The following is a 21,893-nucleotide window of genomic DNA, read 5'->3' on the forward strand; positions in this document are numbered from 1 at the left end:
CACGGGGGGGGGGAGACACGGGGGGGGAGGGACGGGGGGGGGAGGGACGGGGGGGGGAGGGACGGGGGGGGAGGGACGGGGGGGAGGGGGGAGAGAGACGGGGCGGGAGGGGGAGAGAGACGGGAGGGGAGGGGGAGAGAGACGGGAGGGGAGGGGGAGAGAGACGGGGGGGGGAGGGGGAGAGAGACGGGGGGGAGGGGGAGAGAGACGGGGGGGGAGGGGGAGAGAGACGGGGGGGGAGGGGGAGAGAGACGGGGGGGGAGGGGGAGAGAGACGGGGGGGGGAGGGGGAGAGAGACGGGGGGGGAGGGGGAGAGAGATGTGGGGGGAGGGGGAGAGAGATGTGGGGGGAGGGAGACGGGGGGGGAGAGAGACAGGGGGGGAGAGAGACAGGGGGGGAGAGAGACGGGGGGGGGGAGAGAGAGACGGGGGGGGAGAGAGAGACGGGGGGGGGAGAGAGAGACGGGGGGGGGGGAGAGAGAGACGGGGGGGGGGAGAGAGAGACGGGGGGGGGAAGAGACAGGGGGGGGAGAGAGACGGGGGGGGGAGAGAGACGGGGGGGGGGGAGAGAGAGACGGGGGGGGAGAGAGAGACGGGGGGGGGGAGAGAGAGACGGGGGGGGGGAGAGAGAGACGGGGGGGGGGAGAGAGAGAGACGGGGGGGGGGAGAGAGAGACGGGGGGGGGAGAGAGAGAGACGGGGGGGGGAGAGAGAGAGACGGGGGGGGGGGAGAGAGAGACGGGGGGGGGGAGAGAGAGACGGGGGGGGGAGAGAGAGACGGGGGGGGGGAGAGAGAGACGGGGGGGGGACAGAGAGACGGGGGGGGGACAGAGAGACGGGGGGGGGGACAGAGAGACGGGGGGGGGGACAGAGAGACGGGGGGGGGACAGAGAGACGGGGGGGGGAGAGAGAGACGGGGGGGGGAGAGAGAGACGGGGGGGGAGAGAGAGACGGGGGGGGAGAGAGACGGGGGGGGGAGAGACACGGGGGGGGAGAGACACGGGGGGGGGGAGAGACACGGGGGGGGAGAGACACGGGGGGGGGAGAGACACGGGGGGGGGAGAGACACGGGGGGGGAGACACACGGGGGGGGAGAGACACGGGGGGGGGAGAGAGACGGGGGGGGGAGAGAGACGGGGGGGGGAGAGAGACGGGGGGGGGAGAGAGACGGGGGGGGGGAGAGAGACGGGGGGGGGGGAGAGAGACGGGGGGGGAGAGAGACGGGGGGGGGAGAGAGACGGGGGGGGAGAGAGACGGGGGGGGAGAGAGACGGGGGGGGGAGAGAGACGGGGGGGGAGAGAGACGGGGGGGGAGAGAGACGGGGGGGTGGGGGGAGAGAGAGACGGGGGGGAGGGGGGAGAGAGAGACGGGGGGGAGGGGGGAGAGAGAGACGGGGGGGAGGGGGGAGAGAGAGACGGGGGGGAGGGGGGAGAGAGAGACGGGGGGGAGGGGGGAGAGAGAGACAGGGGGGAGGGGGGAGAGAGAGACGGGGGGGAGGGGGGAGAGAGACGGGGGGGGAGGGGGGGAGAGAGACGGGGGGGGAGGGGGGAGAGAGAGACGGAGGGGGGGAGTGAGAGACGGGGGGTGGGGGGGGGAGAGACGGGGGGGTGGGGGAGGGAGAGACGGGGGGGTGGGGGAGGGAGAGACGGGGGGGAGGGGGGAGGGAGAGACGGGGGGGAGGGGGGAGGGAGAGACGGGGGGGGAGAGACGGGGGGGAGAGACGGGGGGGAGAGACGGGGGGGGGGGAGAGAGACGGGGGGGGACGGGGGTAGAGACGGGGGGGACGGGGGAGAGACGGGGGGGACGGGGGGAGAGACGGGGGGGACGGGGGGAGAGACGGGGGAGGGGGGAGAGACGGGGGGGAGGGGGGAGAGACGGGGGGAGGGGGGGAGAGACGTTGTGGGGAGAGAGAGATGTTGGGGGGGAGGGGGGAGAGAGAGATGTTGTGGGGGTGGGGGGAGAGAGAGAGACGGGGGGTGGGGGAGAGAGAGACGGGGGGGTGGGGGGAGAGACGTTGGGGGGGGAGGGGGGAGAGAGAGACGGGGGGGAGGGGGGAGAGAGAGAGACGGGGGGGGAGGGGGGAGAGAGAGACGGGGGGAGGGGGGAGAGAGAGACGGGGGGGGAGGGGAAGAGACGTTGGGGGGTGGGGGAGAGAGAGACGGAGGGGGGGGAGAGAGAGGGGGGAGAGAGAGACGGGGGGGAGGGGGGAGAGAGAGACGGGGGGAGGGGGGAGAGAGAGACGGGGGGGAGGGGGGAGAGGGGAGAGAGAGAGAGACGGGGGGGGAGGGGAGAGAGAGACGGGGGGGAGGGGAGAGAGAGAGACAGGGGGGGAGGGTAACAGACGTTGGGGGGTGGGGGAGAGAGAGACGGAGGGGGGGGGGAGAGAGAGACGGGGGAGGGGGGAGAGAGAGACGGGGGGGAGGGGGGAGAGAGAGACGGGGGGAGGGGGGAGAGAGAGACCGGGGGGGGAGGGGGGAGAGAGAGACCGGGGGGGGAGGGGGGGAGAGAGACCGGGGGGGAGAGAGACCGGGGGGGAGAGAGACCGGGGGGGGGAGGGGGGGGAGGGGGGGGAGAGAGACCGGGGGGAGAGAGACCGGGGGGGGAGGGGGGGGAGAGAGGACCGGGGGGGGGAGGGGGGGGGAGAGAGACCGGGGGGGAGGGGGGAGATAGACCGGGGGGGAGGGGGGAGAGAGACGGGGGGGGGGGGGGAGAGAGACGGGGGGGAGGGGGGAGAGAGACGGGGGGAGGGGAAGAGACGTTGGGGGTGGGGGAGAGAGACGGGGGGGGTGGGGGAGAGAGACGGGGGGTGGGGGAGAGACGTTGGGGGGTGGGGGAGAGAGAGACGGAGGGGGGGGAGAGAGAGACGGGGGGGTGGGGGGGGTAGAGACGGGGGGGAGGGGGGAGGGAGAGACGGGGGGGGAGGGGAGGGGAGGGAGAGACGGGGGGAGGGAGAGACGGGGGGAGGGAGAGGACGGGGGGAGAGGGAGAGACGGGGGGAGAGGGAGAGACGGGGGGAGAGGGAGAGACGGGGGTAGGGGGGGAGAGACGGGGGTAGGGGGGGAGAGACGGGGGGGGAGGGGGGAGAGACGGGGGGGGAGGGGGGGAGAGACGGGGGGAGGGGGGAGAGACGTTGGAGGGGAGAGAGAGATGTTGGGGGGGAGGGGGGAGAGAGAGATGTTGTGGGGGTGGGGGGGAGAGAGAGACGGGGGGTGGGGGGAGAGAGAGACGGGGGGGTGGGGGAAGAGACGTTGGGGGGGAGGGGGGAGAGAGAGACGGGGGGGAGGGGGGGGAGAGAGAGACGGGGGGGTGGGGGGAGAGAGAGAGACGGGGGGGAGGGGGGAGAGAGAGAGACGGGGGGAGGGGGGGAGAGAGAGAGAGACGGGGGGGGAGGGGGAAGAGACGTTGGGGGGGTGGGGGAGAGAAGACGGCGGGGGGGGGGAGGGAGAGAGGGGGGACGGGGAGAGAGACGGGGGGGGGGGAGAGAGAGACCGGGGGGAGGGGGGAGAGAGAGACCGGGGGGGGAGGGGGAGAGAGAGACGGGGGGGGGAGGGAGAGAGAGACGGGGGGGGAGGGGAGAGAGAGAGACGGGGGGGGAGGGTAAGAGACGTTGGGGGGTGGGGGAGAGAGAGAGACGGAGGGGGGGAGAGAGAGGGGTGGGAGAGAGAGACGGGGGGAGAGAGAGACGGGGGGAGGGGGGAGAGAGAGACGGGGGGGAGGGGGGAGAGAGAGACGGGGGGGAGGGGGGAGAGAGAGACGGGGGGGAGGGGGGAGAGAGAGACGGGGGGGAGGGGGGAGAGAGAGACGGGGGGGAGGGGGGAGAGAGAGACGGGGGGAGGGGGGAGAGAGAGAGACCGGGGGGGGAGGGGGAGAGAGAGACCGGGGGGGGGAGGGGGGAGAGAGAGACCGGGGGGGGAGGGGGGGGAGAGAGACGGGGGGGGAGGGGAAGAGACGTTGGGGGGGTGGGGGAGAGAGACGGAGGGGGGGAGAGAGAGACGGGGGGGGGGGGAGAGAGAGACGGGGGGGGGGGGGAGAGAGAGACGGGGGGGGGGGAGAGAGAGACGGGGGGGGGGAGAGAGAGACGGGGGGGGGAGAGAGAGACGGGGGGGTGGGGGAAGAGAGACGGGGGGGTGGGGGAGAGAGACGGGGGGGTGGGGGAGAGAGACGGGGGGGTGGGGGAGAGAGAACGGGGGGGGTGGGGGAGAGAGACGGGGGGGTGGGGGAGAGAGACCGGGGGGGGGAGGAGAGACGGGGTGGGTGGGGGGAAGAGACGTTGGGGGTGAAACGGGGGGGTGGTGTGACGGCGCGGGGGGGAGAGACGGGAGGCGATGTTGGGGGAGGAAACGGGGGTTATTTACTGCCTTAAGTTGTCTGTCTTGCCCACACAGCATGAACCCTGTCTCATTCCCCGCTCCCCCTTTCCCCTCCCGGTTCTCGGGCACTGACCTCTCCGCGGGGAGCGGCTCCTACTGCGGCCCATCGCCCAAACTCCGCAGAACCTTCGAGAATCCGCACTCAACACTGCTTCCAAGTTCCGGCACCGCGAGCTCCCCTGCCGCCGGGAGGACCGCACACCGCGAGCTCCCCCTGCCGCCGGGAGGACCGCACACCGCGAGCTCCCCCCGCCGCGGGAGGACCGCACACCGCGAGCTCCCCCCGCCGCCGGGAGGACCGCACACCGCGAGCTCCCCCCGCCGCCGGGAGGACCGCACACCGCGAGCTCCCCCTGCCGCCGGGAGGACCGCACACCGCGAGCTCCCCCTGCCGCCGGGAGGACCGCACACCGCGAGCTCCCCCCGCCGCCGGGAGGACCGCACACCGCGAGCTCCCCCGCCGCCGGGAGGACCGCACACCGCGAGCTCCCCCCGCCGCCGGGAGGACCGCACACCGCGAGCTCCCCCCGCCGCCGGGAGGACCGCACACCGCGAGCTCCCCCTGCCGCCGGGAGGACCGCACACCGCGAGCTCCCCCTGCCGCCGGGAGGACCGCACACCGCGAGCTCCCCCTGCCGCCGGGAGGACCGCACACCGCGAGCTCCCCCTGCCGCCGGGAGGACCGCACACCGCGAGCTCCCCCTGCCGCCGGGAGGACCGCACACCGCGAGCTCCCCCCGCCGCCGGGAGGACCGCACACCGCGAGCTCCCCCTGCCGCCGGGAGGACCGCACACCGCGAGCTCCCCCTGCCGCCGGGAGGACCGCACACCGCTCAAAAATAAGATGGGTGCAATCACTCTCATACCATTATACCAGAGAGAGCCCCCCGCCGTTCCAACAGCCACCGAGATACTAAGGAAAAAACATATAGGCAGATTTCAGAAAGGTGCAATAAGAACAGAATTGTCATAGGGAGTGACTTTAACTTTCCAAATGTGGGGACTGTTTGGACTGTCTTTCAGCAAGAGGTTTAGATGGGTAGAATTTGTTAAGTGTACCCAAGGGGTTTCCTTGAAACAGTATGTGGTTAGTCCAACTAGAGAAAGGGCCAACATACTGAGCCTTGTATTGGCCTATAAGCCTGGCCAAGCAACTGACCTTTCATTGGGAGAGAGTTTTGGAAACCGTGATCACAACTCCTTATGTTTTAAGACATCTATGAATAAGGATAAGTTAGGACCTTGCAGGAAGGTACTAAAGAGGGACGAGGGTGAATAACTTCAGTCTTAGGCAAGAGCCAGGGAGTCTTAATTGGCAGAAGCTCGTATCTGGCAAATATCACACTTGACGTGGGGTCACAGAGTCATACCGCAAGGAAATGGACCCTATGGTCCCAACCAGTCCACATTGACCAGTCCCACCTGCATGTTCCAGGCCCGTATCCCCCCAAATCTTTCCTATTCGTGTACTTATCCAAATGTCTTTTACACATTGTAACTGTACCCACATCCACCACCTCCTCTGGAAGTTTGTTCCACACAGGAACCACTCACTATGTAAAAAAAATTGACCATTTTTTTTTAATCTGTCCCCCTCTCTCCTTAAAATTGTGCCCCACCCCCAAGGTTTGAAGTACCCATTCTAGGGAAAAGACAACTACCATTCACCCTATCTGTACTCCTCGTAATAAACTTCTGTAACATCTCCTGTCAACATCCTACAGTCCAGCAAAAAAGAAGTCCTGGCCTTTCTTTATAACTCAAACCCTCCATATCCGACAACATCCTGGTGAATCTCTTCTGAACCCACTCTAGATTATTAATATCCTTCCTATAACTGGGTGACCAGAACTGGGTACAGTATTGACCTGCTGATCAGAGCTCAGGATCAGCATGTTCCATTCAGGAGGAAGAAGAAGGTAAGGACTCTTGGATAATGCGGGAGGTTGTGAATTTATGAATCTGCCTATATGTTTTTTCCTTAGTATCTCGGTGGCTGTTGGAACGGCGGGGGGCTCTCTCTGGTATAATGGTATGAGAGTGATTGCACCCATCTTATGTCAAAATGTTAATTACAAAGCACGTGTAAGGTTTAGGAAGCTAAAATCAGACAGGACCCTCGAAGCATAGAAAGAAAGCAGGAAAGAACTCAAGCAGGGAATTAGGAGAGGAAGAAAGGGCCTTGAAATGACCCTTGGCAAGGAGGATTAAAGAGAATCCCAAGGATGTTTTTAGATACATTAAGAAGACAACTAGGGAGAAGGAGGGAACTTGTGCTTGGAGGTAGGAGATGTGGATGAGATCCTAAATGAGTACTTTGCATTGGTATTCACCCATGAAAAGAATTTGGAGGATAGTGGGATTTGTGTGGAGCATTCTAATACGCTACTGCATTTTGACATCAAGGAAGAAGTGGTGTTAGGTGTCTTGAAGAGCATTAAGGTGGATAAGTCCACAGGACCTGATGGTATCTATGCCAGGTTATTGAGAGAGGCGAGAGGAGATTGCTGGGGCCTTGACCAAGACCTTTGTAACCTCGCTAGCCACTGGAGAGATGCCAGAGGACTAGTGAGTAGCTAATGTGGTTTCTTTATTCAAAGAGGGAAATAGGGACAATCCAGGAAATTACAGGCCAGTAAGTCTCACGTCAGTGGTTGAGAAGCTATTGGACAATATTCTTAGGAATAGGATTTACACGTAATTGAAAAAGCATGGCTTAATGAGGGACAGTCAATATGACTGTGCAGGGCACGTCATGAAGGTGATCAATGAGGGTAGAGCAGTGGATGTTGTCTACATGGATTTTAGTAAGACTGTCAATAAGGTTCCACACGGTAAGCTCATCCAGAAGATTGGGATCCACAGTGACTTGGCTGTGTGGATTCAGAATTGGTTCGCCCATATAAGGCAGACAGTAGTGGTGGAATGGCGTTTTTCTGGCTGTAGGTTCCGTCACTAGTTGGGTTCCGCAGGGATCCATACAGGGACCTCTGCTGTTAGTGATATATATAAATGACTTGGTTGAAAATGTAGGTGGGTGGGCTAGTAAGTTTGCAGACAATACAAAGTTTGGTGGAGTTGTGGATAATGTAGAAAGTTGTCAAAGGATACAGTAGGATATGGATCAGTTGCTGAAATGGGCAGCGAAATGGCAAATGGAGTTTAATTGAGCAAGTGTTTAGCATTTTGGGAGATCAAATGTTAAGTAAAAGTATACAGTTACTGGCAGGACCCTGAACAGCACTGATGCACAGAGGGATCTTGGGGTCAAGTCTATAGCTCCCTGAAAGTGGCCACGCAAGTAGATAGGGTGGTAAAGAAGGCATATAGCATGTTTGCCTTTATTGGTCAGGGAACTGAGTACAAGAGTCAGGAAGTCATGTTGCAGCTTGATTAGGTGGCAGTGTCATTCCACTCCCGCACATCCCAGATGTCCAAGTTCTTCAAGGACCGCAACTTTCCCCCCACAGTGAACGAGAACGCCCTTGACCGCGACTCCCGCAACACATCCCTCACACCCCGTCCCCGCCACAACCGCCCCAAGAGGATCCCCCTCGTTCTCACACACCACCCCACCAACCTCCGGATACAACGCATCATCCTCTGACACTTCCGCCATCTACAATCCGACCCCACCACCCAAGACATTTTTCCATCCCCACCCCTGTCTGCTTTCCGGAGAGACCACTCTCTCCGTGACTCCCTTGTTCGCTCCACAGTGTCCTCCAACCCCACCACACCCGGCACCTTCCCCTGCAACTGCAGGAAATACTACACTTGCCCCCACACCTCCTCCCTCACCCCTATCCCAGGCCCCAAGATGACATTCCACATTAAGCAGAGGTTCACATGCACATCTGCCAATGTGGTATACTGCATCCACTGTACCCGGATAATAAAATGTGAGGCTGGATGAACACAGCAGGCCAAGCAACATCTCAGGAGCACAAAAGCTGACGTTTCGGGCCTGGACCCTTCATCAGAGAGCATGATGATGAAGGGTCCAGGCCCGAAACGTCAGCTTTTGTGCTCCTGAGATGCTGCTTGGCCTGCTGTGTTCATCCAGCCTCACATTTTATTATCTTGGAATTCTCCAGCATCTGCAGTTCCCATTATCTCTCTCTCCACTGTACCCGGTGTGGCTTCCTCTACATTGGGGAAACCAAGCGGAGGCTTGGGGACCGCTTTGCAGAACACCTCCGCTCGGTTCGCAACAAACAACTGCACCTCCCAGTCGCAAACCATTTCCACTCCCCCTCCCATTCTCTAGATGACATGTCCATCATGGGCCTCCTGCAGTGCCACAATGATGCCACCCGAAGGTTGCAGGAACAGCAACTCATATTCCGCTTGGGAACCCTGCAGCCTAATGGTATCAATGTGGACTTCTCGAGCTTCAAAATCTCCCCTTCCCCCAACGCAACCCTAAACCAGCCCAGTTCATCCCCTCCCCCCACTGCACCACACAACCAGCCCAGCTCTTCCCCTCCACCCACTGCATCCCAAAACCAGTCCAACCTGTCTCTGCCTCCCTAACCTGTTCTTCCTCCCACCCATCCCTTCCTCCCACCCCAAGCCGCACCCCCATCTCCTACCTACTAACCTCATCCCACCTCCTTGACCTGTCCGTCTTCCCTGGACTGACCTATCCCCTCCCTACCTCCCCACCTATACTCTCTCCACCTATCTTCTTTTCTCTCCATCTTCGGTCCGCCTCCCACTCTCTCCCTATTTATTCCAGAACCCTCACCCCATCCCCCTCTCTGATGAAGGGTCTAGGCCTGAAACGTCAGCTTTTGTGCTCCTGAGATGCTACTTGGCCTGCTGTGTTCATCCAGCCTTACATTGTATTATCTTGGACTCTCCAGCATCTGCAGTTCCCATTATCTCTTAGGTGGCAGTGTGTTCTGTTCTGGTCGCTGCGTTACAGGAAGGTGTGGGGACATTGGAGAGGGTGTAGAAGAGGTTTACCAGGATGCTCTCTGGATTAGAGTGTATGAGCTATAAGGAAAGGCTTGACAAACTCGGATTGTTTTATCTGGAGCAATGGAGGCTGAGGGCAGACTTGATACAAGTCTGTAAAATTATGAGATGCATAGATAGGGTTGACTGTCAGAATCCTTATTCCCAGAGTTGAAATGTTTAATACTAGGAGGCATACACTTAAGGCTAGAAGAGGAAAGTTCAATGGATACGTGAGGGGCAAGTTTTTCACACAGAGTTGTAGGAGTCTGGAATGTGCTGCCAGGGGTCGTGGTGGAGGCAGATACAATAGGGGCATTTAAGGAACTTTTAGATAAGCAAAAGGATATTCAAGGAATGGAGGGATATAGACCAAGGGCAAGCAGAAAGGATTAGTTTAATTTGGCGATAGAGATAATGGGAACTTGCAGATGCTGGAGAATTCCAAGATAATAAAATGTCATCAGATGAAGGGTCTAGGCCCGAAACGTCAGCTTTTGTGCTCCTGAGATGCTGCTTGGCCTGCTGTGTTCATCCAGCCTCACATTTTATTATCTTATAACAAAGTGTGAAGCTGGATGAACACAGCAGGCCAAGCAGCATCTTAGGAGCACAAAAGCTGATGTTTCAGGCCTAGACCACATGGGATCCACAATTGATAAGACGGACATTGGTCAGTACAGTACAGGAATAGGCCCTTTGGCCCACCATATCTGTGCTGACCATGATGCCATTCCAAACTATCTACCTCCAAATGGTCTGCAACCTTTTATTCCCTGCATGTTCATGTTCTTTTTAATTCATTTGTGGGATGTGGATTTGGCTGGCTGGGCCCAGTATTTATTGCCCTGTTTCCCTCTTAATTGCCTCCCCTTGAGAAGGTGACAGGGTGAGCTGCCTTCTTGAACTGCTGCAATCCATGTGGTGCAGGGACCCCCACACGGTGTCCTCAAGGAGGGAGTTCCAGGATTTTGACCCAGCGACACTAAAGGAACAGCCGAAATATTTCCAAGTCAGGGAATGGTGAGTGGCTCAGTGGTATTCCCACGTATCTACTGCCCTTGTCCTTCTAGATGGAAGTGGTCGTGAGTTTGGAAGGTGCTATCTAAGGAGCCTTGGTGAGTTACTGCAGTGCATCTTGTAGACGGTACACACTGCTGCGAATGAGCGTCAGTGGTGGGGGGAGTGGGATGTTTGTGGATGTGGTGCCTATCGAGCCGGGGGGGCTGCTTTGTCCCTGGATGGTGTCGAGCTTCTTGAGTGTTGTTGGAGCTGCCCCCTGGATGGGGCAAATGTTTTAATTTTATTTATTTATTGTCACGTGTATTTTGTTACAAAATACAAAAAGTGTCAGACGGTGTTGCCATTCTCTGGTGTCATTTTAAAATGCAGAAAAATAAAACCAAAACATAGAATATGAAAGCAGAAAAATATAAAGAAACAGTGTCCAACTTTACAGTCCTTTCTGTTAAGTGCTTCATAATGGGCCTTTGGCCTGATGCTCAGGCTTCTGTCTCCTTCACCACCGCTGTTCAGTGCAATCTTGCCTCCCCAGATGCTGTGATTCCTCGAAGGACCTTGACAAATCTGATACCACCAATGCATGTTGGGTACTCCACCAGCCCAAACCTGAGTCTGACGCCACAGTGAGTCCATTTCAGGCCTACCTTGCCAATGCCACCAGGTCTCGGCCTCAACACTGCAGCCATTAGTTGGCGGTCAGACTGCCTCATCGATGCAGAAATGCTGGGGGCTCACTTTGAGTTTCTGGCGAATGGTGGCCACCCTCCCACCATCAGGATGTTGATAGTGGGGGGGGGAGGAAGTCAGTGATGATAACACCGTTGAATACTGAGGGGCGATGATTAGATTGCCTCTTGTTGGTCTTTGTCTGGCATTTTGTGTGGCGCAAATGTCATTTGCCACTTGTCAGCCCGAGCCCGAATGTTGCCCAGATCTTGCTGCATTTGGACACAGACTACTTCAGTATCTGAGGAGTCGTGAATGGTGTCGAACATTGTGCGAACGTCCCTACTTCTACCTTTATGATGGAGGGAAGGTTATGTGTCTGTCTAAATGCCTCTTAAACCACCAAGCTGTAGCTGTCCATTTCAGTTTTGTGAAAATGTGTGTAATTATCTAGCTGCACTTGCCAGTCTGGACTCTTGTCTGTGAACACGGCATAATTCTCATGCAGTCAGTAATATTCTGTGTGAACTGTATGTTTCATTCTCTGAAAGCAGTTATTTGGTTTCACAAGCTGGATCCATAATGGCTTTACCTTCGGCATTTGTGATTATTTATTTGCTGGTCAGCCTGGAGGTGAGGGACAGGGGCGTGTGTACCTGAAATTACTCCACAAAAGCTGGTGTCCCATCACCAAGGCACTGTTTATTTACACATGACCCCACTAGCTCAGAGCCAGCTCCCAGAAAGAGCCTGACCCTCCTCTTTGTATCTGTCAGCCAGGGCTCCCTGATTGAACCAACAGCCCCAGTTGGAGAACTCATAGTCTATGCAATCTACCTGGCTGACCTTGTTCCAATCACTAGTTTCCCCTGAGTTTCATTCAGAAATGATAGATATGATTACTGTTTGGGATTGAGAGTGTGGGATATCTATATTGTATGTACCATATAGGGGTTGAAGGGTTTTCGGGTTCTGTGGTATGACAGTCAGTTTAATTTTGTACTTGGCTGTATTTAGGGCTTGTTTTTGGTGGAAAAGTGTTTTATTTTGTATCTGTCTGTTAATGGTACATGATTTGTTTTAATAAACTGCAGCTCAATGCAATCAAGTGTGGTTTGCTTTCTTAGAACCACAATTATTATGGAACAGATGGATCCCACAGTGTCTGTGTGAACACATTCCACTCTCTATCCATTCTGCATGCTGGTTTCCAGTAATTAATTGGGAATGTGAACTTTATCCACTTGTTAAGTCGTTGGGAAGTGAATGTAATTTTGACATGAGTTCTGTAGTTGTTTATCTTTGATAACTGCAGTGCCAGATTCATATATAACACAATGTGGAGCTGCAGGAACACAGCAGGTCAGACAGCATTAGAGGAGTAGGTGAGTTGACGTTTTGGAAATTCAGAAATTTCTGAAGAAGGGTCCCGATCCAAAATATCAACTCCCCTGCTGCTGCCTGGCCTGCTTTGTTCCTCCAGCTCCACACTGTGTTATCTCTGACTCCAGCACCTGCAGTTCTTACTATCTCTCAGTGCCAGATTCATTCTGTGTACAGTATGTAAATCACATCCTCCCTCTGGCTTCAGTTTTGGTTCTATGTCTGATCCTGTGTGACTGAGAAATTCATTTTTGCTTCAGTATTTCACTTTTCCATGATGTATAGTTTTACTGCATTCAATCTGTATCATTTTTTTGTGCATGTGGCTTATGGATACAGGACTAGCTTAGTTGTAGAGTACAGAGAGCAGCTGCGGAAGGGTGTTTTTCTGGCTGAAAATCTGTGACCAGTGGTATTCCGCAGGGATGAGTACTGTTGTTTCTAACATGTGTAAATGATTTGGAGAAGGATGTAGGCGATTTTATTACTAGATAGGCGGACAACGCAAAGATTGGGGTAGCTGTGGATAGTGAGGGGAACTGCCCGAGGATACAGTAGGACGTAGATAGGGTGGAGACTTGAGTGGAGAATGGAAGATAGAGTTTAATCCGAACAAATGCGAGGACATACATTTTGGGAAGGTCTGGTGCAGGATGGGCATATACAACAAGTGGCAGAACCCTTAGTAACATCAGCACACAAAGAGATCCAGGTGTACAGGTTCACAGTTCCTGCAGTTGGCAACACAAGTGGATAAGGCAATGAAGAAGGCATATGGCATGCTTGCCTTCACTGGTTGGGGCAAAGAGTATAAAAATTGGCAAGTTGTGTTGCAAATGTATAGGACTTTAGTTAGGTCATATTTTGAATATCATGAGTGTTCTGGTCACCACGTTACCAGAAGGATGTGCAGGCTTTGGAGAGGGGACAGAAAAGGTTGACTAGGAAGTTGCCTGGTTTTGGAGGGTATTTGCTATGAGGTGAGATTAGACAAACTTGATTTGTTTTAACTTAAACAACGGAGGATGAAAGGATGGCCTGATAGAAGTTTACAACTTTATGAGAGGTGTGGACAGAATGGATAGTCTTTTTCTTGGGCGGGGGGGAGGAGTTTCAGTTACTAAGGGTAGTGGTTTAAGGTGGCGGGGGGGTGGGGAGTTCAGAGGGGATGTGAGAGGCAGATTTTTTTTCCCCCCCACGAAATGCCTGCCAGTGAAGGGGACAATGGCAACATTTAAGGGGAATCTTGACAGATGAATCGAGGGATACAGACACCATAGAGACAAAAAGTTTTCAGCTTAGAAATGCATATGTTGGCATAGTCTTGGTGGGCCAAAGGGCCTGTTCCCGTGCTGTACAATCACTGGAGCAGGCAGGACTTAAACCTGGATCACTGCCACACCCCCCCCCCCACCCAAGGCAGGGACACTACCACAGCACCTCAAGAGCCCAGCATCCCGAATCTTGTCCACTGTTGCACTCTTCCCTGGAAGCTTCTGAGTGCGGTTCAGATCCCTGGAAAGGGTTCAGAAAATAGCGAGATAAAGGAAGGAAGGAAAGAGGCGGTTGGGCGGGATGGAGGTGCAGGAATGTGGTAAAATCCAGTACACTGCAGTGATATCACGCAAGAAATGGAATGCAGCAAAGGGTGGATTTTCCTGGGCTGTGCCTGGCCAAGTGGCACAATGGTGCGTGGGTCTTAACTGGGCAGAAGGCAGAAAAAAAATCAATTCCAACCCCAACCAGGTTAATGCCAACATTCCTAACTGTTGCCATTTTGTGCCCTCACCCCATGCCTTCATTGGCAGGTCTGAGCTCCCCTAACTGTGAAGAAAGACATCTCTCTCATGTAGGCGCCCAGTATACCATCTCTAGCCTGGCAGTCCTGGCTATCCTTACAGCAGCTTAACAATCAGGTGGGGAGTAGGCATGTACCCTGGCACAGGACAGCAGATCATTTCTCTTCTCACAGCAGGTTTTCCTTCCGAATCCCGGAGACTGTATGGGCAGAGGAGGCCATTCGCCCCCATGTCGGGCAGCCCATGGGCCCTCATCTTGGCAGACGCTAATGCCTCCTCTGGCCATCTGCCACATTTCGCTGCCACATACAAAGCGGAGGTGAAACGCAGTTTTGTGACCTGCTCCCTGGGCAGAATTCACCAACCCCTCTGACATTTTCCTCTAACGCTCCACGACACCTAACCTTCACAAAGTCCTGCCCAACACCTTTTGCAGGTGGGGAAATCAGGTTGATCTCATCTAGCAGGGGTCTGTTGACAAAGCAGTGCCCATGAAAGGGGGAACAGGAAAATGTGGGGCACTTCAACTATGGTGTTCAATAAGTGCCACATTAAGGTTAGACCATGTGGTGTGAAGGCCATTGTACCATGGCCCACAAATTGCTCAACAACAGGAAGCAAACAGTAAGGATACACAGGTCCTTTCCAGATTGGAATAACTATCAGAGTCCTGCAAGAATCGGTTTCTGGTCCTCAACAATACGTAATTTATGTCAGTGATTTAAATGAAGGAGTCAAAGGCATGGTCAATTTGCTCAAGCTCAGTAAGAGCGTAGGTTGTTGAGAGGGTTTAAGAGATTCTGTAAAGGGATATAGTCAGGTTAAGGGAGTTGGCAGAAAATCGGCAGAGGGAATGAAGAAGGTCATCTCAGTGTACAACAGGATCTTGATCAGATAGTCTGAGGAGTGGCAAATGGTGGTTAATTTAGATAAACATGAGGTGCTGCATTTTAGAAATGCAGGACTTACACCCTTAATGTAAGGACCTGAGGAGTGTTACTGAACAGACAGACCTTGGGGTACAGGTTTGTCTTCCTGAGACTCCACTTTCAAGGAATGACATCAGGTGTTTAGTTCACTTGCCTTTATTGGTATACGAGTTGGGAGGGCCATGTTGGGGCTGTACATGACATTGGTTAGGCCTCTTCTGGAATACAGTGTACAATTCTGCTGTTCGTCCTATAGGAAACGTGAAAGATTTACAAGCATGTTGCCAGGATTGGAGGGTTTGAGCTACAGGGAGAGGCTGAATAGGTTGGAGCTATTTTCCCTGGAGTGCCAGAGGCTGAGGGGTGATGTTATTGAGGTTTATAAAATCGTGAAGGGCATGGATAGGATGAACAGTGAAGGTCTTTTCCCCAGGATAGGGGAGTCCAAAACTAGAGGCCATAGGTTTAAGGTGACAGGGAACGATTTGAGAGAGACCTGAGGGGCACCTTTTTCACACAGAGGGTGGTCGGTGTGTGGAATGAGCTGTCAGAGGAAGTGGTGGAGGCTGGTATAATTACAATATTTAAAAGGCGTCAGGATGGGTGCATGAATAGGAAGGGTTTAGGGGGATGGGGCCAAATGCTGGAAAATGGGACTAGATTAATATCTGGGTGGCATGGACGAGTTGGCCCGAAGAGTATGTGCTGTACAACTCTATGATTCTATAATATGGGTAAATGTGAGCAATTTTGTCAGGAAGAGTTGACACCCAATATACTGTTCAAAAAGGGGAGAACTTCTATAGTGCAGTGGGTTCTGGGCATTTTAGTACATGAATCATATAAAGTTGGTATGCAGGGACAGCAAGTGAGTAAGAAGGCAAATGGAATATTGGTCTTTATTGTGAGGAAAATGGAATATAAAACGTCAGGAAGTCTTGCAACAGTTGTACAAGACAATATCTGGCGTACTGTTTTGGCCCCTTGATATGACTGAGTAGGCACTGACCAGACCACACCCTGGGGTATTGTGTGTGAGAGGTTTGGGTCTTCTTATCTGAGGGACGGGGTTCTGGTCATGGACAGAGTATAGCGAAGGGTCCGAGGGTAGATTTGAACCTGGTCTCTGGCACTGTGAGGCAGTAGTACTAAACACTGAGCCACCATGCTGCTTTGTTTAATATTCCACTCAGATCTGAACAAGACTTGAGATATGGCCTTGTTCAAGCTTTGGGAAGGTTTATGGAAACACCCCAGCATTTGTCATCAATCGCTGTTGATGAAGCTGAAAATCCTACAGGCTTTGATAAGCTCTCTTGCTGCTTTTAAAGACTGACATACCTGCAGCCCCAGCTCCCCTGATCCCTGAACACTCTTTTGAGCTTTCCCTTTATAGTGTATCCTGGGAGTTTCCCCTTCCAGCATCTGAACTTTTGACCAGCTCAGTAAACTTGTTGGCTACAAGGGCAGGTCAGAAGCTGGGAATCTTGCAGCGAGTAGCTCATCTCCTGACTCCCACAAAAGCCTGTCCCACCATCGACAAAGCACAAGTCAGGAGTGCGATGGAATACTCCCCACTTGCTCCAGATGGGGGCAGCTCCAACAACACGTGAGAAGCTCAACACCATCCAGGGACAAAGCAGCCCCCCTGCCCCACTTGATTGGCCCCACATCCACAAACATCCCACTCCCTCTACTACCGATACTCAGTAACAGCAATGTGTACCGTCCCTGACTTGGAAATATATCAGCGGTTCCTTCTGCCTACTGAGTTAAAACTCTGGAACTCCCTCCCTGAGGGCACCGTGTGGGGTGTCCCCACATCAGCATTTTGAGAAGGCAGCTCACCCCCACCTTCTCAAGGGGGCAATTAAGAGGTAACAGGGCAAAAATTGATGGGCCTGATCAGCGATGCCCACACCCTGTGATCAAAGAACAAAAATCTATTCTGCCAAAATGTGTCGACCTGAACCTCCATATTGATTCTGTCCAGTCCTAATCCTGCCATTAAACATAGGAACGACTATGCTGGGATACGATTTTCTCCCCTTTGGTCCAGGTACTCCCCACCTATGTCCGTGACACCACCCACGCCCTCCACCTCCTCCAGGACTTCCAATTCCCTGGCCCCCAACACCTCATATTCACCATGGACGTCCAGTCCCTGTACACCTGCATTCCGCATGGAGATGGCCTCAAGGCCCTCCGCTTCTTCCTGTCCCGCAGGCCCGACCAGGCCCCCTCCACCGACACTCTCATCCGCCTAGCGGAACTCGTCCTCACACTCAACAACTTCTCTTTTGACTCCTCCCACTTCCTACAGACTAAGGGGGTGGCCATGGGCACCCGCATGGGCCCCAGCTATGCCTGCCTCTTTGTAGGTTACGTGGAACAGTCCATCTTCCGCACCTACACAGGCCCCAAACCCCACCTCTTCCTCCGGTACATTGATGACTGTATCGGCGCCGCCTCTTGCTCCCCAGAGGAGCTCGAACAGTTCATCCACTTCACCAACGCCTTCCACCCCAACCTTCAGTTCACCTGGGCCATCTCCAGCACATCCCTCACCTTCCTGGACCTCTCAGTCTCCATCTCAGGCAACCAGCTTGTAACTGATGTCCATTTCAAGCCCACCGACTCCCACAGCTACCTAGAATACACCTCCTCCCACCCACCCTCCTGCAAAAATTCCATCCCCTATTCCCAATTCCTCCGCCTCCGCCGCATCTGCTCCCACGATAAGACATTCCACTCCCGCACATCCCAGATGTCCAAGTTCTTTAAGGACCGCAACTTTCCCCCCACGGTGATTGAGAACGCCCTTGACCGCGTCTCCCGCATCTCCCGCGACACATCCCTCACACCCCGCCCCCGCCACCACCGCCCCAAGAGGATCCCCCTCGTTCCCACACACCACCCTACCAACCTCCGGATACAACGCATTATCCTCCGACACTTCCGCCATTTACAATCCGACCCCACCACCCAAGACATTTTTCCATCCCCTCCCCTGTCTGCTTTCCGGAGAGACCACTCTCTCCGTGACTCCCTTGTTCGCTCCACACTGCCCTCCAACCCCACCACACCCGGCACCTTCCCCTGCAACCACAGGAAATGCTACACTTGTCCCCACACCTCCTCCCTCACCCCCATCCCAGGCCCCAAGATGACATTCCACATTAAGCAGAGGTTCACCTGCACATCTGCCAATGTGGTATACTGCATCCACTGTACCCGGTGCGGCTTCCTCTACATTGGGGAAACCAAGCGGAGGCTTGGGGACCGCTTTGCAGAACACCTCCGCTCAGTTCGCAACAAACAACTGCACCTCCCAGTCGCAAACCATTTCCACTCCCCCTCCCATTCTTTAGATGACATGTCCATCATGGGCCTCCTGCACTGCCACAATGATGCCACCCGAAGGTTGCAGGAACAGCAACTCATATTCCGCCTGGGAACCCTGCAGCCATATGGTATCAATGTGGACTTCACCAGTTTCAAAATCTCCCCTTCCCCCACTGCATCCCTAAACCAGCCCAGTTCATCCCCTCCCCCCACTGCACCACACAACCAGCCCAGCTCTTCCCCCCCACCCACTGCATCCCAAAACCAGTCCAACCTGTCTCTGCCTCCCTAACCGGTTCTTCCTCTCACCCACCCCTTCCTCCCACCCCAAGCCGCACCCCCAGCTACCTACTAACCTCATCCCACCTCCTTGACCTGTCCGTCTTCCCTGGACTGACCTATCCCCTCCCTACCTCCCCACCTACACCCTCTACACCTATCTTCTTTACTCTCCATCTTCGGTCCGCCTCCCCCTCTCTCCCTATTTATTCCAGTTCCCTCCCCCCATCCCCCTCTCTGATGAAGGGTCTAGGCCCGAAACGTCAGCTTTTGTGCTCCTGAGATGCTGCTTGGCCTGCTGTGTTCATCCAGCCTCACATTTTATTATTATGCTGGGATACGGTCTTGACAGAGCAGCCGGTCCGTCGCTTTTTGTAAATGACGGTGCCGTGCCAAGGCAGATGGGACTGTGGGCTGAGCCTCCGGAAATGGGATTCTCATTTTTGACCAGTGGACACTCAGTGGGGCAGAGGGGCCTTCTCTGTGCTGTGGAGTTTTCAGATCACCGATCCCATCTCAAAAACATTGAGGGGAAGGCAATGGGTACTGTCAAAGAGCCAAAATACAACACATTCACAAGTTACATCTTTCTTTTTATCATGTGTGTGTGTATATATATATATATATATATAATAATATATAATATGTCAAGTGAGAGAGCGAGAGATATCAAGCCATATACATTACAAAGGAGGTGCAGCTCCCACCATAGATTGTCAGACAGAAACATCACAAGTTACGAAGTTACAAGCACAAAAGGAATGCAGCGAGTCCTGGGACAACCTGGGGTCAGGCGTTCTTTAAGTGCTAAGCTCAGGGAAACGAGGAATCGGGGTGAAGAATAGTGTGTTGTACAGTGAAGGGACTGGGACAGCAAGCCAAGGTTGTAAATATTTGGTCTGACTTCTCAGTGCGTGTGTGTGGGGGGTGGGTGTCGAATGGCAATCATTTGTCGGATATATAGGGCTTTGGGTCTGATAGCTGAATGGACCCCCTCCCCCACCTGGTGCTGACCCTTCCCACTCCCACAGAGCGCCCCACTCTGAAACGGTTTGGCACCACAGGCCCTCACTCGGGCCACTTCTCATCCTTCCGTACCCACCCCCCCCCCCCCCCCCGAAAGGGGTGTGGGGTTGGTGGGTAACCCGTTGGGCTCGGACGGTGGCCTGAAACGCCGGGCCCGGTGTGGGCAGTACCACTACAGGCCGACAGGTACGAGAACGAGGCCCTTCGGTCCGCCCCGCTCTTCCACCGAGCGACAATCTGCTGCTATTGCTTTTTTTTTACCGGACGGGACAGCCCGCACGCGTCAGGTTCCCCCGCTGCGGGAAGACGGCTTTCCCGGAGCCCACGGCGTTAACTCGGCGCCTCCGCTGACACGACCGGAGAGGGCCTGCTGAGTTTACCCGGCATCCTTCACTTCCCGGCTCTCGCGCCCCCCCCCAAAAAAAACCGTCACACCGGGCCACGCCCAGTCCAACCGTCACACTGGGCCACGCCCCCCTCCGTGTCGCAGCAGACCTTGTTATCTCGGATTCTACAGCATCTGCAGTTCCTATTATCTCTGATGCACTGGGCCACGCCCTCTCATTTCCGTCACTCTGGGCCCCGCCCCTAAACCCCGCCGTCAATATTTCCCCGGGCCCCGCCCCCACAGTTTGCCCAGGCCCCGCCCCTCCGGGATGGGTGACGTGGAACCCGGTCTTGTTAAGGATTGAGGTGTTTGAGCTTCAGGGTAACACGATCCTGTCAGAAACATCGGCCGAGACACGGCCAATATTGCAGGGCTAACGGGTAGCCAGTCGGGGAGGGGCGGGGATGGGGATGCGTTTGGCGAGTTCCTCTCGCAGGGGCTGGCACGGAGATGACGGGCCAAACCGCCCCCTCTCCCTGTCCTCAGGGAGAGCCTGCAAACACCTGATGTGGAGGTCAGTCCATTTCTGACCTGGGCTGCTATTGAGCTGGGCCAGCTGGTTTGCTGAGGTGCCAGCCTGGCATACAACTGGAGGCAAGAGGGCAGCATTGACCCCGTCAGACCCTGTCATTTGGCAGGCTTTTCGCTTGACCAAGGCCAATGGTCATACATCTCTTCCCCAGCGTATGGTGTGGAGGGCACCTCAACGGCATGCCAGCAAGATTTCTGAGATGGGCACTGTGGACCCCAAGAGACTGATAGTTTCGGGAGGTGGAGGTGAGGCTGGGGTCGGGGGCTGGGTTGGATTTTATACATCACAACCATTTCAGGAACCATGTCCTGGATTGCAGAGAAGCAAAACCACCCCCTCATTCATCCCAGCAGTGCCCATTGCCATTGAGATGTTTCGTAAAGGAAAGCAGGCCCCAATGGCTGATGGAGCATCTGGAAACGTCAACCAACGCACAATCGCGATGTCTCCATGCTCCATGTTCCCCTTCACTGTCCCCTCCTTCTGCCTGTGGATTTGATCTGAATTTATGTGGCACCACGCTGGTCTGGAGGTGGCACACTCAGGCGGGAAGAGAGCAAAGGAGGGAAACTCCCACTGGAAACATGGATAGATTGAACGGAACAGTCATGGGATTACAGGAGACCAGATTGACTGCAGACGTGTGTGCACAACTGTTACAGTGCAGAAGGAGGCCATTCATCCCGTCATGCCTGTGCAGATTCTATTCCACTCAATCCCCTTCCTTTTCCTCCCATCTCCCTACCCACCATTCCTAGCCCAATAATGATCCAATTCCCCTCTCCAATGCCTCAACCGAACCTGCCTCGTGGCTGTTTACAGGCAGCGTGTTTCACTCCCTAATCGCCCACTGGGTGGAAACACATTTGCTCTCACGTCACCCTCTGCCCTCTTTAGAATTGTACCCAGTTGCTTTTCACTATTTGTCAGACTAAAGTGTATCAGCTCACATTGCCCTGCATTGAACCTCACTGACCACCGTAAGAATGGGCCTCATTGCATGGCAGAAGGACATCGTCTTTGCTGCTGAGTTATGACGGAAATTCAGCGTGGATTGTGGTCAAGAGTCACCTAGCCCAGGATAAATTTGAAATCAAGTAAGGCGAACCAGGGAGTGTACGACCTATCTGGGGCAAGATGCACTTGTGCTGACTATAGAGGACAACAGGGTCTCGGGAAAGAATTACTGCCCT

At 55.5% G+C, this 21,893-nt stretch overlaps 1 protein-coding gene across 1 annotated transcript in view; it reads right to left on the reverse strand.

Annotated features, from left to right (window-relative positions):
• snrnp27 (small nuclear ribonucleoprotein 27 (U4/U6.U5)) overlaps positions 1-4,592 on the reverse strand; it is a 51,820-nt gene extending 47,228 nt beyond the window's left edge. The window contains exon 1 of the mRNA XM_048522707.2: positions 4,442-4,592. Within this exon, the coding sequence (XP_048378664.1) occupies positions 4,442-4,475 (34 nt within the window). The 5' untranslated portion in view covers positions 4,476-4,592. The remainder of the gene's footprint in view (positions 1-4,441) is intronic.
• Positions 4,593-21,893: the final 17,301 nt, after the last annotated feature.

The sequence above is a fragment of the Stegostoma tigrinum genome, chromosome 40 (assembly GCF_030684315.1).
Source record: "Stegostoma tigrinum isolate sSteTig4 chromosome 40, sSteTig4.hap1, whole genome shotgun sequence".
NCBI classification, from domain to species: domain Eukaryota; kingdom Metazoa; phylum Chordata; class Chondrichthyes; order Orectolobiformes; family Stegostomatidae; genus Stegostoma; species Stegostoma tigrinum.